Genomic DNA, 15,770 nt, shown 5'->3' with positions numbered 1-15,770 from the left:
TGTTGTCTCCCATGTCCTTGTCTCCAGGGTTAGGGTTAGGGTTGGGTTCCTCCTCACAGCGAGCCGACTGCATGTGGCTCAGTCTCGTCTGTGTCAGCCCACAACAGCTTCAACAGAGACACAAGGCAGGGGGCTTTTACTTTGGAGGAACACTTTGTATGTGCTGCTCTCTGAGTTAAAGCTGATCAAAACCTTTGGAGGAATTTAATAAACTCTGGGGTTTGGGCTGAAACACTGAAGGGCTGTTTTTTTTATGCTTTGAGTAACAGAAACTTTCTGTTGCGCAGTTTGACTGAGTTTCCTTCCTGCAGTTTCGAGTGGGGGAGGGGCTGCTGCTCTGTTTAAACACTTCCTGTTGATGAGAAACCGCCTGCAGCTGAACAGAGATATCAAACTGAGTGTAGCCTCAACACAGTGAATTCCCTAACCGTTTCTGTTTCATTTCAGTGAAAATCATCAGGCATTTTCAAAGAAAGGAAAGCACCAGCTCCCTCTGTGTGTCTCAGTGTGTCTCCTCCCAGTTTCCCCAGAAGAAGAGCTGGAGTCTCTGAGGAGAGGACAGCGAGCGTCTCCTGTCTCAGCTCAGCAGCCACAGTTTAACATTCAAAGTCACTGCAGACAGTCTGAGCCTGTTTAGAGCCTGGGGCAAAGTTACAGGGTAGAACTGTAGTTTTTCAAAGGATAAAAAAAAAAAACTACGAGTATCCTCTCATTACACATCTTTGATCTGACAGATATAATCTACATAAAATAAAACTTCAGCTCCTATCAGAATGAAGTGTGTGGAACAGAAAACACAGAAGGGACTTTTGCCTTTTTGCTTACATTTGAAATTCAAAACCCCCTTATCAACTGACTGCAAACACAAACCTGCCCTGTGGCTGTGAGTCTCCACCCACCCACACACACACACACACACACGTCACATGACTGACAGGCCTACGTGACTGAGAGCAGCAGTTGCCTTTTCTTGGAAATCACATGGTACAGAGAGAGAGAGAGAGAGACAGTCTGATGCCAACCTGTAACCACCTAAAGTCCAGCTCCTAGGTGTGTGTGTGAGGTCTTTTAAATGTCTTTGTAAACTCGGACAGTGAAGGAACATTTTCTTTGGAGTGGCTTTGCTCTCCTCCACTCGTTTGTGTCACAGTGTCTCTCTGCTCTCTGCCGTCTCACTTCCTGATGAAGCTGAGGAAAGTGAGCTCTGCTCAGCAGCAGCTCCAACACACACACACAGGCTGAGCTGTCTCTGTGTGAAACAACAACAACAACAAAACACACACACACACACACACACACACACAATCCACTGTGCAGCCCCAGACCTCTGCCATGAGATGCAGCTGACTCTGCTCCTGTTCACACCTGTTTACCTCTCACACACAGGCTCAGCTCTTAACCTTAACCCTGTCTCTAACAACAAAACACACACACACACACACACACACACACACACTCTCCTCCAAACCCTGAGGTCTGTTCAACAAGTGCATTGCAGCGAACTGCTGAGTGCTTTACAGAATAAATGATACATGAATCATAAAGAATCTGAGAAAATTTAAATGACAAAGTGTTTTACATTATAAATGAATTAACAGCAAAGTCAAGAAAAACATCAGACACAGGAAGAATCCCAGCCTCCATCACTACAGACTTAACAAGCACGTACAAATACAGTGAGAACAGCTTACACACACACATGTGATGAATCTGCCTCGTTCTTTACCACTGTTGAACTTAAACCCAGAAGAAGAGAGGGAGTGAGGACAGATTTCAAACCTAAAGTATCACCTGATCAGCTCACACCTGTCCAGGTAGACAGTGTCAATAAAGTCTGTTCAAAGCAGAGACGCTGCAGCTGGAAGTTTAGATGAACACAGAGTCACAAGTCATCACCATCACATCATGACTCAGCATGTCTCTTCACTAACACACACAGGCTTTAGTCACAGCTGAGGGAGCAACTTAATAAAGAGCCACAACAAACTCCTCAGCTTTCTGAGGAGCTCATACAACCTCACCCTTCTCCTGTCTTCGTTCTCTCCCTTACCAAAAAGTAGTATACTCAAGTATACTTATAAGTATACTTTTTATGAACTAAGTATACTCTCTGTGAACTAATACTTAGGTAAGTATACTTTTCAGATTACTTTGAATGTACTATCAGGAATATACTTAACAAAAGTATACTTAGTTTATACTGACGAGTACACAGACAAAGTTTAAGTATAATCCAAGTATATCATACTTGCTATACTTTAAGTATAATATCCAATAGTAGTTAAAACTTAGTACAAGTATATAAAAATGTTGTACCTGCTTGCAACATGGAGTGTTATTTTACTGTATTAGCTGGCTTGTTGTATAGCTATTTTACACATTGGCTGCTTTGCCATAACACATACACTGTGAGTGAACCTGTAGTGTACTGCTTATACTTGACTACATTTACACTTAAATACTACTATATTTATGTATATACTGTTTATAGGTTCAAGGTTGCCAGTTGCCACACACAAGTACACAATGCTCAAATCAGAATTCAACTCATACTTAAAGTACCATCCATCTTTCTTTATAAAACACATTTAAAAACAACAACACTGTGCCAAAGTGCTTTACAATTAAAAAAAAAAAAAAAGAAAAGAAAAGAAAATACACACTGCACATGAATCATCATATTGTAGTCACGTTCATATACATTCGGCAACATACAAATGATCAACGTCATCAAGTGTTTTGATGACGTTGATCCCTTCCAAACCTTGTGTGTGGAAACTGGCAACCTTGAACCTATAAACAGTATATACATAAATATAGTAGTATTTAAGTGTAAATGTAGTCAAGTATAAGCAGTACACTTCAGGTTCACTCACAGTGTATGTGTTATGGCAAAGCAGCCAATGTGTAAAATAGCTATACAACAAGCCAGCTAATACAGTAAAATAACACTCCATGTTGCAAGCAGGTACAACATTTTTATATACTTGTACTAAGTTTTAACTACTATTGGATAATATACTTAAAGTATATCAAGTATGTTATACTTGGATTATACTTAAACTTTGTCTGTGTACTCGTCAGTATAAACTAAGTAGGCTATACTTTTGTTAAGTATATTCCTGATAGTACATTCAAAGTAATCTGAAAAGTATACTTACCTAAGTATTAGTTCACAGAAAGTATACTTGGTTCATAAAAAGTATACTTATAAGTATACTTGAGTATACTACTTTTTGGTAAGGGACATCTTTCGGGACCATATTTGGCCAGATTGCACAAACATTACCAGTCTTCTTTTTTCATTCATTCATTCAACCTTTATTTGGATTCGGAGAATCATTGAGAGCAAGCCCTCATTTACAATGATGCCGAATGTACAACAACCATAAAAACAACACGGAATTACAATACAATAACAAAAACAGAATAAAACAGGGACTAAAACAGAATAAAACAGGGATTAAAACAGAATAAAACAGGGATTAAAACAAAATAAAACAGGGGTTAAAACAGAAAAAACTGGGAATAAAAACAGAATAAAACAGGAACAAAATTAAAAGCAGTTACAATTATGAGTATCAGAGATTTGAACTGGTTGAGGTGTATAATTGTTTCAAGCTTCAAGTCACATTGCAACGTGTTCCAGCTGTGAGCTGCACAGAAGCTAAAAGCAGTTTTTCCAAGTTCAGTACGTAGGCGCGGTACTTGGAGCAAGAAAAAATTGGAAGAGCGTGTGGAGTAATTCCTACTGGACCACCTCAATAGAGAGCTCAGATAATGAGGAAGCCTTCCAATGAGGGTTTTATAAATGAAAACAAGCCAATGCCTGTTCCATCTGACAGACAGGGAAGTCCAGCCAAGTTTATCATACAGGACACAATGATGGACAAAATAACTGTCACCAGTAATGAATCTTAAGGCTGAGTGGTAAACAGCATCTAAAGATTTTATTTCATTCAAGCGTGCTGCATTGTTAGATCTCCATCAATCAAAAAACATCGATATGACCAAAAGCAGTCACCAACAGTAAAGTGGTTACCCAAAGATTGACCCAAGTTTTGAATGCCATGCCTATTTGTCACATTTGCTCTCACAGGGTTGGCGCCCAAACCCTGCAACATTTTCATTCAGTAGTACAGGAAATAGTATAATTTAAGTATACTTATATATAAGTAAAGTAACCTTGAAGTTTACCCGAGTATACTCAAAAATGGGCCAAATCAGGGTACTTTTAGTATAAGTATACTTTGTAAGTATACTAACTAGTACATATGTAAGTACACTACTAGTACATAAATACAAGTATACTTGGTAAGGAAAGTATACTTGATAAAGTATACTCAAACTCCACTTAAGTATACTTGGAAAGGTAAACTAGAAGTTTACTTCTTTTTGGTAAGGGCTACTTGCTTTTTGTTTTCTGTGCATCACAGCAGCCACAGCAGAAAGAACCACAATAAGCACAGCCAGTACAGGAACTACAGCCACTGCAGGATGACCACGCCCAGCAGGTTCACCAAGGTCATTCACAGAGTCTTGACTCATTTTGTCTCCATCTGAAGCGTCTGAAACTAAAAAACAAAATCAAAGAAAAAGACAGAGACAGAGTCAGGTTGGTGAGTAACCAGATGAGGGTCAGAGGAAAAGGCTGCATGTCCTCCTCATCAGACTCATGTGGGAGTTTGTCTGGAAACATGTCAGTTTTCTCTCCTGACTCTCACTGACTGAACTGAGGGGAACATGTTTGGTACCAACAAGGGTTAGGACACATGTTCAAGACAACATGTCCATCTGTGAAGGGCTTCACTTGTGGGACAGCTGGGACAAGGCCTTTTGAAAAATGGACCTCACTTTATACATTTAAAAATATAGATTTAACAATAAGGAAGGAAACAGAATAAATGATTCCTGCTGCTCACATCAGTCATTATCTACTGTAGTGCTATGAAATCATGATCAAAGTATAAAGTCAAGCTCTCATATTTCTGTCCTGTGTCTGTTCAGAATCCACCTCCAACATGAAATAAAACAGACCTCAGGTCAGATGTCATCCTGTCCCAGTTAAACTCACCTGCAACCTCCAGCTGGATGATGCTGATGGGAGCACCATCAATAATGGCTCTCTTCCTGCGTTTGGCTCCAGCAGCTTTAAAGCGACACTCGTATGTTCCTCTGTCCTCCTCCTTCACGTTCTTCAGAATCACAGACAGGTCACCGTTCTTCATCTCTCTGTCTTTCAGCTCCACCCGGTTCTTAAAACACTGAGGCTGACGGTCTGAGTCAATGTGTCCGTCTCGGTAAAGGAAGATACATTCTATCTTCAGGTCAGTTCTGCTCCACTCTGCTGCTGTGATGTTGACATCAGGAGCCTGACAGCTCAGGGTGACATCGTCTCCAGGTCGAGCTTTCAGGTTCAGGTCTAAAGGAGGATGGAAAAACAAACCCAGAACAGAAAAGTTAACAACACAGATTGTAACGGTGGGCAACTGGTACTAGTTATAGTCAACAGTAATTTCTAGTGTTTGCTGTATTGGTTTTACACATTGTGGGATTGACCAGTTGTCCTCAGAAAGGAGATAATCATTTCAACTTGATTAAAACAACAAAAAGTAATAATTTCATTGGATAATATATTTACCACATGAAAGGAGTACATCATAATATGTATAAAAAACTACAAACGATGAGTTTTGAACACACACACACATATACATATGTGTGTGTGTGTGTGTGTGTGTATACACACACAAATACACACACATTTTCGGGAATTTATATTCACTGCATTCACTCGGTCATATACATATATACATAATAAACATTTTGGTTTGTTATAAGCAGATATGCATGCAAACATGTTACATTATAATGAATTTCCAGGGAATTTTCAGGAATTTTCCCCAGCTGAGTCAAACTGTCGTGAATATTGGCATAACCAGTGTACGAAATAAGGGGGAGCAAAGGGGAGCACAGCTCCCCTGGCTGGAAACATTGTGAAATTTTGGGGGAGCGGTGCCTGCTCGGTGCCGGCCAGCACCGCACGGAGTGTGTGGCCACCCGGTCAGGTCTGCCAGATCTGGTTGATTATTATTATCAGCTGATTATTGATCGTGTAATGCCGCAATTCGCAGTTAATCGCACTGTGCGCAATAAATAAATTTGCGGAAGCAGGAGGACGGCATGATTTACGTCGTATCCACGTTTGCGCGCTGCGTGCATGACCGTGCATGTGCTCGTGCATGACCACCCGTACGGTACTGGAGCACACCCCCTCCAACCGTACCACAGTAATTTTAAGTTGATTTAATTAAACAGTCAAAAGTTACTTTGGTGGTCCGTGGATTAATTTTTATCATATGAATTGAAGTTTGCATAGCCCATATAAATGATCGGGAAATCTGTTGTTCAAATGAAATTAACCTGATCCATCGGGGCGTTTTATGTAAATATCCTACATTAAGATATTAATGGTATCACCCACGTGCAACGAATTTTCTCTTTATAATAATCCTATGTCTGTTCTTTTGTAGGATATTAATGCAATGACCAGCAGTTATACAGCGTTAGTAAGAGGTTTAGGCTATTAATTCAGGCATAGGACTGTGTGCAGTACTATTTTTAAGGTGTGCATATGAAGTGGTTCAAACTACCCATTAAAATGCATAGAAATGCAGGAAATTGAATCGTGATGCTGATATGATGATCGCCTGTCTCAGTGGAAGTGCTGTAGCCTAGTGGAGTATAGGCTACTGATTGATGATGATCAAATGTGCTCGAAATTATTTGCATATGTACAGTTGAATTTGCATTGAATCATGCAACATATTTGTTTCCACCAAAATGCAAAGTTGACTGTTTATAAGTTTTATATTTAAGTTTTATTTCACACACTTGGGTATGGGGATGATGATTTTACAGTATGCTGGCATTGTGGCCTTTGGGTTAGAGGTGAGTCCTGAGTTCAGGATATTAAGGTTTCCATTTACAAAATGGTGATATTGATGTTGACATTCATTTTATTGATTATTGTTTATTTTTGCCACATTCACCTTAAGTTAACAACAACAAAAATGAAATTTCTTAATTTCTTAAAAGCTTAAATTTTCATGGAAACTTTTTAAAAAACCTCATTCAAATTGATGACAAGAAAAAAAAAAGAAAATTCCCCAAATTCCCGAGCCAAATTTTCCCGGGAATTTTGGGAAAAAATGGAAAAAAAGTGACAGAAAAAACCTTCTGAAAATTTCCAATGTTCCAGAGCAGAAATTCCCACGGGAATTTTCAGAAACTTTCCGTGAAATTTACCGGAAACTTTCCACCCCTTTGCAACACTAATATGTATATATATATCACTGATTCTTGGGAATTTGGTTATATCAGTGCTCAGATTTGTTATTTTTTGTACCAAATAGTTAAATAAAGTTGTTAAGCAAGAAGCCATTGACTTGAGTGGTATAAATTTTGGAAATGTATGTTGTAATGAGGCCACTGTCACCACCGTCAGATTAGTGTCACCACCGTCAGAGGCAGTTATATTGGTTTTAAATAAATATGCTTACAATATGTTTCTTTGGTGCTGTTGAGTTATTAAAGTAATAGTCTCTTTAATACAAAAATATGTTTTTCAAATAAAAAAAAAAAACATTACGTTGACGGTGTTGACAAAAACAAAGTAGCCTAATAACTGGAAAAACCTATTTTGTGAAAAAAATGCAAAATGAGGAGGTTGCACCGGCATCAGTTGAGGCTTGAACTCAGTTTCTGGCATAAAGGACAAGGCTCTATCTAAAAATACACATATTGCATCTAGACAGCATGGAGATGTTGATCATTTGTTTTTAACAATGATTGATTTGCTCCATAAGTGAAAAACTGATGTTTAAAAATGCCATTCTTGCATTGACTCTAATTGTTCACGAGAGCAAAATTCATTTTTATTTAGATTTATTTACCAAGAGTTTGCAAGTGTTTGTTTACAGTACTGTTTACTGTCAAACATTCTGATGCACTGTAGGCTCAATTACATACATACATACATAAATACATGTATGCATGTATGTATAAAAGCCACCGTAATGTACATAATGCGTTTCACTGCTGATTTTTAAATACACAGCGTTTCATGAATTTGCAAAAAAAAAAAAAAAAAAAAAAAAAAAGCGCGCTCACATGGACAGAGGCGTGTTTCCGAGACCCGGAAGTCAGACGAGAGTGGCACTTCTCCCCATATTAGACATTCTCTGTCTATACAAGCATATGAGGAAGTAAAGGAGGTTCTTAACCGTAAAGGCAATGAAATCTATATTCTCTTATTATATTAATTAATTAATTTATTTATTTATTTAATTTTTCATTTTCTTTTCAGTGTAGCCTACCTATTCTGCTGTTTATTTTATTCAATCTGCTCTCGCCTTTTACTGAAGTACTTTGGGATTCTGCACTTACATTGATTTTATATTTCCTTGCCTTTTTTCCCCTATATCTTTGATTTATGTACGATGGAAAAATGCCACAGTTGTTAATCTTATACCTTCTTAGTAAATAAAAAAAAAACCTACAACATAATCTTTATACATAAACTTTTATTTTTAAAAAAGATTTAAATCACATTTAACTACTGTTTAAAACTCAGAAATCACAAAATCAGAAATTACTTAGACATCTCACGTTTACAGACCCTGAAGTGTTTTGTTTCTTTCGTTCCTTTCTCCACGTTGTTATTTGTTGTTCACTGTAAATCATTGTAATTTCTTTTTTTTTTTTGTTATTTTTATACTGAAGTGTATTTACAGCAATATCTCTACTGAAAAATGTGTGTTGCCTTTATAATTCATGTACTTGACTTGACTTTGACCTAATAAAAACGAAAAAACAAAAAAACAAAAAACGTAAAGGCAATTAAAGCAAGGGAGACAGCGTGGCAAAGTGTTGCCGACAAACTTAATGCATAAGTCGTCGTCCTGGATTAATTTAAGCTTGACTTCTAGCCTGGTCCGGAGCAGGCTAAGGCTTAGGCTGAGTTTCCATGGTAATTAAGGTGGGATTACTTTCATGAAACCAAGTTCAGGCTAATTATAGCCAGGTTTACTGGCCAGGTTAATCTCGCAAAATAATCCACCTTTCATGAAACCCATTAATCCCTAATCCTGGCTATATTAAGCCAGGATAGCTGCTAAATCCAGGTTTAAAGCCTAATCTAGGTTTCGTGAAATAGGCCCCTATCCATTCACACTCACACTCACCTTCAGAGGAAGCAGCCAGGTGACAGATCAGGCAGCTCAGAGCCAGGAGGGACGCAGCGCCGAAAAAAGCCATGGGAGTGGAGCAGATCTGCCTCAGACTGTGTGGCTGTGACTGTAGCCTTATGTGTGTTTCTCTCTGTGTGTCTTCCTCTCTCTCTGTCTTCCTGCTTCCTGAACGTTTCTCTTATATGGAGGCGCGCCTCTGGCTGCTTTACAAGAAACAGCTCTGCTTCTTGTTATTCAGTTTCAGTGCGTAAGCACGTCGCCCAGCGTGCTAAAACAGCGCGATGACGTATCGAGCTTTCTCTCTATATCTGTGGACGGTATAGTCAGCTACCCAATGAGGAGTTTCATTCGTCACGAGCACAGATATTGGCTGAATCTCAATCTCCTCCCTAAGCCCTGAGCCCTGAGCCCTCACTGACTTAAGTAGCTGCACCTGGAAAGTGACTGAGTGTGTGAGGCTGCAAGGGGCTGAAGTAGTGAAAAGGGAATGGGACAGCCCTTTGTTTGGTTGTCAACAGCGATGCATCATGTTTCTCACAATCGCAGCTTTGGGACTTTTTATTTTACGTTTTTTGCTTGGTATTTTTGAGGAGTCGTAAAAACAGCATTAAAAAATGATCTACTCCCACAAAAGGCATTGATGAGCTTGCCAAGAGATAAAAACAAAAACAAATATGCATTGCCCATCTGCTTATTTCCTTCGTTTCTGAAGGCCATCTTATATAAAATATTATACTCACATGAGAACTTCTTTTTTGCGGTGTCACTGCTGATTGCACCCTCCATGTTTTTTGTTTTTTTTATACCATGTAGGATTTATGATTTTATGATTTATGATTTTATGTGTGCATGTTTTTTTTCTTTTTAGGCTGTGCAGGCAGTGCATTATTTTATTTTATTATTTTATATTATCTTTTCCTCTTCTTCTTCTTCTTCTTCTTCTTATTATTATTATTATTTTATCTTATTTTATTTGATCTTATCTTATTTTATCATGTTATCTTATTGTGTATTTTACCTTTTTATTCTGCTTCTATTGTGTTATCCTGTGGTGTGTTATCTTGTGCAGCACTTCGGAAAACCTTGTGTCTGTTAAAATTGTGCTTTATAAATAAAGTGGATTGGATTGTTTACAAATTCGCTCGTTTCACTTCGCTCTTAGCGGCAGCAGCTGGTTTCCCCAGGGGATTCATGTCATCCGTCACAATGCAATGAACTATGGGTAATTCCCTTACGCTAAGTCTGCGGAGATGCCCACTTACGGAAAGGGTGCATTAAGGGCTCAAAAAGTCCACGAGAGATCCCTCACGCACTTCATGATTTGTCAATGGGACAACCCTAAGCCCTCACGGACTGAGCGGGAATTACCCATAGTTCATTGCATTGTGACATATGACATGATTCCCCTGGGGAAACCAGCTGGCGGCCGCGATAAAAGCGAAGTGAAACAAGCGAATTTGTAAACAATCCAATCCAATCCAATACACGTTATTTATAAAGCACAATTTTAACAGACACAAGGTTTTCCAAAGTGCTGCACAAGATAACACACCACAGGATAACACAATAGAAGCAGAATAAAAAGGTAAAATACACAATAGGATAACACGATAAAATAAGATAAGATCAAATAAAATAAGATAAAATAATAATAATAATAATAAGAAGAAAAGATAATATAAAATACTAAAATAAAATAAAATAATAATACAATTATAATTTAAATAGAATAAAATATGTAAAACGCACTGCCCGCACAGCATCAAAAGAAAAAAAAACATGGAGGGTGCAATCAGCAGTGATGCTACAAAAAAGAAAAAGTTCTCATGTGAGTATAATATTTTATATAAGATGGCCTTCAGAAACTAAGGAAATAAGCAGATATAGGCAATGCATAGGCTATTTGTTTTTTTATCTCTTGGCAAACTCATCAATGCCTTTTGTGGGAGTCGATCATTTTTAATGCTGTTTTCACAACTCCTCAAAAATACCAAGCAAAAAATGTAGCTGCGATTGTGAGAAACATGATGCATCGCTGTTGACAACCAAACAAAGGGCTGTCCCATTCCCTTTTTATAGTAGCTACTTCAACCACTAGCTGCCTCACGGACTCAATCACTTTCCAGGTGCAGCTCCTTAAGTCAGTGAGGGCTCAGAGCTCAGGGCTTAGGGAGGAGATTGAGATTCAGACATACATAGGTAGACTGGACGCCTTCCGGTGGAATCCCAGTAGACTGACGTCCGACGGCGGCGCCATCTTGCTGCGGTCGACCCCGCGATTCACTGTACATTACCAATACAAGCTTCTGGAAATAAATATCTATTCCTCTTGAATATTTTGAAGTTGTAGTGGTATAGTTGTTATCACACAAGACTTATTATTTATAGACTCGGGTTAAATTCGCACTAGAAGCATGTTTTCCCCCCTCAGATGCCCATCAGAAAGCACTTTATCATCAGATATGGCGAATTTTAAGATGTCTGTCAGTCCATTTGTTATCAATTTCGTTTCTCATGGCCATATATTGAAAGGTTAGGCCTATGGAAGAAATATATTTTGTCAGTAGAATAAGGACACATTATCAGTTTTCAAGGTAAATATATGCACATTAATGTGACAGGCATATTAGTCTAAATAGTGTAATGTTGATGATTATCTAAAATGTGGAAATATTGATGATTATCTAAAATGTGAAAACATGCATAGCCTATATGGTTCTTTGTCAGAGGGCCTCACTTGATCATTTTCTTTTTGATATAATCAAATTCAAGGTAAATATATACACATTAATGTGAAATGTGATCTAAAATGTGAAAAAATGGTTCTTCGTCTGAGGTTCTCATGTAGATATTGTACCTGTGAACACTCTGCCAGACCACCAAGGATCACACACACATTATTATTCAAATGATGGCTCAGTAGAAAGTCATGCATTAACATTAGACCCAAAATATACATTAAACAGTCTATGCTGTGGGAACGGCTTGAGGGAATTTGTGTAAAATGCACACTGAGTACAGGGTTTTCCCTAGCTTTTTGGGGGGCTCAGGTGGTCCCTGGTAGGCTAAGTAATAATGGGTAAGTTATAATGACCAAATTAAACTAAACATGCGTCTTACATGTGGAAGGTGATTCCCTGTTGTCTGGATTGTGCAGTACGTCGGTTTTTACAATTGTAGGCTGCACAATGTTGAGGCATTTTCCATCAACAAGCTTTATTATTGTCACCGAGTCCCACTCTGTGTTTGGGCGGTCAACCGCTTCAAGATGGCCGCCAAGTCTGACGTGAAAAAAGGGGGAGTGGCCAATCTAGCCTCTTTCTATGTCTATGGTTTAAGCAAAGGTGGATTGTGCGGCGGCTACTGCAACCGGAAATGCCTCTCTCCGTAGCTGTCAAATCCACAGTAGTCATTAAGCAAACTGCCGCGGCAGCGTTTGCCTCAGCATCAACACTGTGCAGTTTTGTTAATTAAAAGTGTTACATTCATAGTGAGTGCTTTAAAGTTTTTTTGCTATTCAAATGTATTGTCATTATGCCAAGTGCAGGTAGAGAGCAAAACGGAAAGATGTGTAGGCTACATTTCAGACAATAATTTAAAGATTTAATTAATAATAATAATAATATATTACTAATAATAATTAATTATTGACAATTAAGCACACATCTGATCGGAGTGTGAAGGCATAGTTCGGTGCGTGACATGCATGCCGTGCAAGAACACATTTAATTTCAGAAATACGAGGAAAACTATTTAACTGACACGCCTATATCACGCGTTGTAGCGACTACGTGAGAATGATCCTTTCGCCATTGTAGATCAGGATCAGGCTACGGCAGACAGCGCCGGCACGACGGCTGAAGTCTCGATCAGCAGAGTGCAGATCTATTTCGGGTTGCCGTAGCTGCCGCAAAATCCGCCGTTGCTTAAACTCCCTAGTGAGTGTGTGAGGGCTTACATTGGGATTGGGCCATTGACTAGTTTACATGCACAATACGCCTATAGGTATCTGGTCTGCCGGAAATACAGAAGAAGAAGTTGCTATATTTATTGTTTATTGGAAAACTATTTTCAGAACAGCCTCAGAAGCTTCAGATCAATGTTTTTGATCACAATAGTAAACAAACTATTTACAGGACATTTTTTTTTTTATAAACACAGAACATGAATATTCTTAAGTGCATCAGTGAATACAACACATGCAGTGGGCAATTATTAAGTACTAGAGAGAGAGAGAGTATATATATATATATATATATATATATATACACATACACACACACACACACACACACACATACATACATATATATATATATATATATATATACATGTATGTATGTGTATATGTATGTGTGTGTGTGTGTGTGTGTGTGTAAGTGGTGTGTGTGTGTTAAGACTCTGACTCTGCACCGCATCCAGTAAGAGCAAAGTTTTCCAACTGAATTTATATCAGAAACCAGCCGGTAAGAGTGAGCAGATGGTAAAAAAAAACAAAAAAAAAAACGACCTCTGTGTCTGCAGTGAGAGACGCGACACCAGTCACATTCTGCCCCAACCCCTAACCTTAACTCTGCTCAAAAGCACTGCGTCTGTTACTGATGTGGAAAACTTCGGTCCAGATCAGGCTAGATTGACTGCAGAAAACTTCTTAGACTTGGTACCAAAAACACCAATAAAATAAGTCTTGGAGGCTCCAAAAATCAAAACTAGGAACCAGGCAGAGTCTCAAGCAGGCAGGTTTATTTTCATTCGAGATCTCAAATGGAAACAAACAGTGAGTCGATCACAAAGGAAGACGACTAACATTCTTAGTTTGTGCACTTGATTTTATACCCTCCCAACCACCGTGTCAGTGATTCTGTTCATACAAAGAGATCATACATGATCATAAGAGTAGCAGTGCCAGTGTGAGGCTTGCTGGTGAGATAACAGTTTTTAATTGGGCCCGATTTACCTTGGGTGTGTAGATCTTGGACTCTGGCCAATGATTAGTGGTCTTTTTTTTCTAAATGAGAAAAAGCTGACTGGATACATTCTAACTAGGTCAGACTTTGATCTGCATTAAAGCATGGCAGTTGTGGTCAGTGCAGGTGGAGGTTTGCTCACTACAGAATGTCACTTGATCCGTGTGAACCTTGATGTCAACACAGTGAAAAAGCATCACCTAAGTGCTTATGTTCCTGCTACAAAGCATTGCTTAAGCCCTAATGTTTCTAGACTAATTCATGTTCATGCTGATTCATGTTCTTCAATATGAGCTCTCTCCTCTTTATTACCCTCTACAGTGTTGATTTTTTTCAGGCTCAGAATTACCTCTACATTACCAACCAAGTTTAGCAGAAATTCTACTGACTATCAGTGATTACAGACCGAGCTGAAAAAAAGAGTCATACCTGGATGGTATCCAACGATGTTATGATATGTAACGCTGTGTGACGTCGTCTCATTGAATGATGTGTTTGGTCGTAACACCAGAGAATCTCTAATATGGGGAGAAATGCCACTCTCGTCTAACTTGCCGTTCTCGGAAACACGTCTCTGTCCATGTGAGGGCGCTCACGGGCGAGTGCAGAATGAATGGGAGTCTATCGGGCTACACCCCTAAAAATCCACTTTTCTCTGGAAATAATTTTTTGTCAAGTAATTTGAATACTGTTTTCAAAAGTTGGGGCTAAAAAAATACCCTCAGCTGAATATTGGATTTTTAAGTTCACCTATCTGTTCTAAAAAGCCGTTCAAAAAGTGTGATGACGTCACACATTGAGAGGTGCTGCTTTACGGCGATTTCCAGAGCCCGTCTCCACAGAGCAGACGGAGACACTCAGAGAGCCCGCCTGTGCTATATTAGACATTCTCTGTATACACAAATATCAACTTTGATGGAAAAGTCCTCCTTAAGAGTGGTGTTTCCCGTTTCTCTTGGTCTTCAGGTGCCATCAGGTGGGATCCCTCGTCGTAAACAGCCGCAAGTCCGTCACTGACCAGTCAGCATTCATTAGCAAATGCTAGCGTGTTATGGCCAACAACAGCCCAAACTGTAGGAAACTGAAAGGATATAAGTCCTCGCTAATTTCACTTTTAACCTATAATCCATATTGAACTTTCAGAAACTGCAACAGTATTTGCGATTTTTCAAGCATAAACAGGAGTAAGAGACAAATTTAGCCGTTTAGTTCCATAGAGCCCCATTCATTCTGCACTCGCCCGCGATCACCCCCAGTGGAATTACGGTGGAACTGCAACCAAGTTTGATACAATGGGGGTTAATGGAGAGTGGCAAGGCTCGTCGTAGACGGGCTCTGGTAACATTTTGCCTCGGAGGCAGTTTTCCTCTGTTTTGTGGGCGTGTCAGAGGTGTTATCCAATCAGCATCAGCCTGTATTTAAGCCTCCGCCATGTAAAATGATAGAGCTCCATTGTGGCTTCCAAGCTATGACGGATCCCTGCACGGGCACATTTGGCACATGCCCAGGGTCCTGGCAGCCAATCAGGGTCCATGGCCATTCTTGGAGTGTA

General features: G+C 39.1%; 2 protein-coding genes across 2 annotated transcripts in view; one reads left to right on the top strand and one right to left on the bottom strand.

Annotated features, from left to right (window-relative positions):
- Nucleotides 1-15,770, top strand: part of LOC115376648 (uncharacterized) — a 44,538-nt gene continuing 28,768 nt past the window's right edge. Inside the window, exon 1 of the mRNA XM_030076368.1 lies at nucleotides 1-13. The gene's annotated coding sequence lies outside the window, so the exon portion shown is untranslated. The remainder of the gene's footprint in view (nucleotides 14-15,770) is intronic.
- The window catches only part of LOC115376661 (programmed cell death 1 ligand 1-like), a 104,095-nt gene continuing 92,657 nt past the window's right edge, over nucleotides 4,333-15,770 (bottom strand). The window contains exon 5 of the mRNA XM_030076397.1: nucleotides 4,333-4,568. Coding sequence (XP_029932257.1) covers nucleotides 4,378-4,568 — 191 coding nt within the window. The 3' untranslated portion in view covers nucleotides 4,333-4,377. The remainder of the gene's footprint in view (nucleotides 4,569-15,770) is intronic.

This window comes from Myripristis murdjan, chromosome 18 (genome assembly GCF_902150065.1).
Source record: "Myripristis murdjan chromosome 18, fMyrMur1.1, whole genome shotgun sequence".
Classification (NCBI taxonomy): domain Eukaryota; kingdom Metazoa; phylum Chordata; class Actinopteri; order Holocentriformes; family Holocentridae; genus Myripristis; species Myripristis murdjan.
The sequence above is the reverse complement of the archived record's forward strand: the minus strand, read 5'-3'. Positions and strand labels throughout refer to the sequence as shown.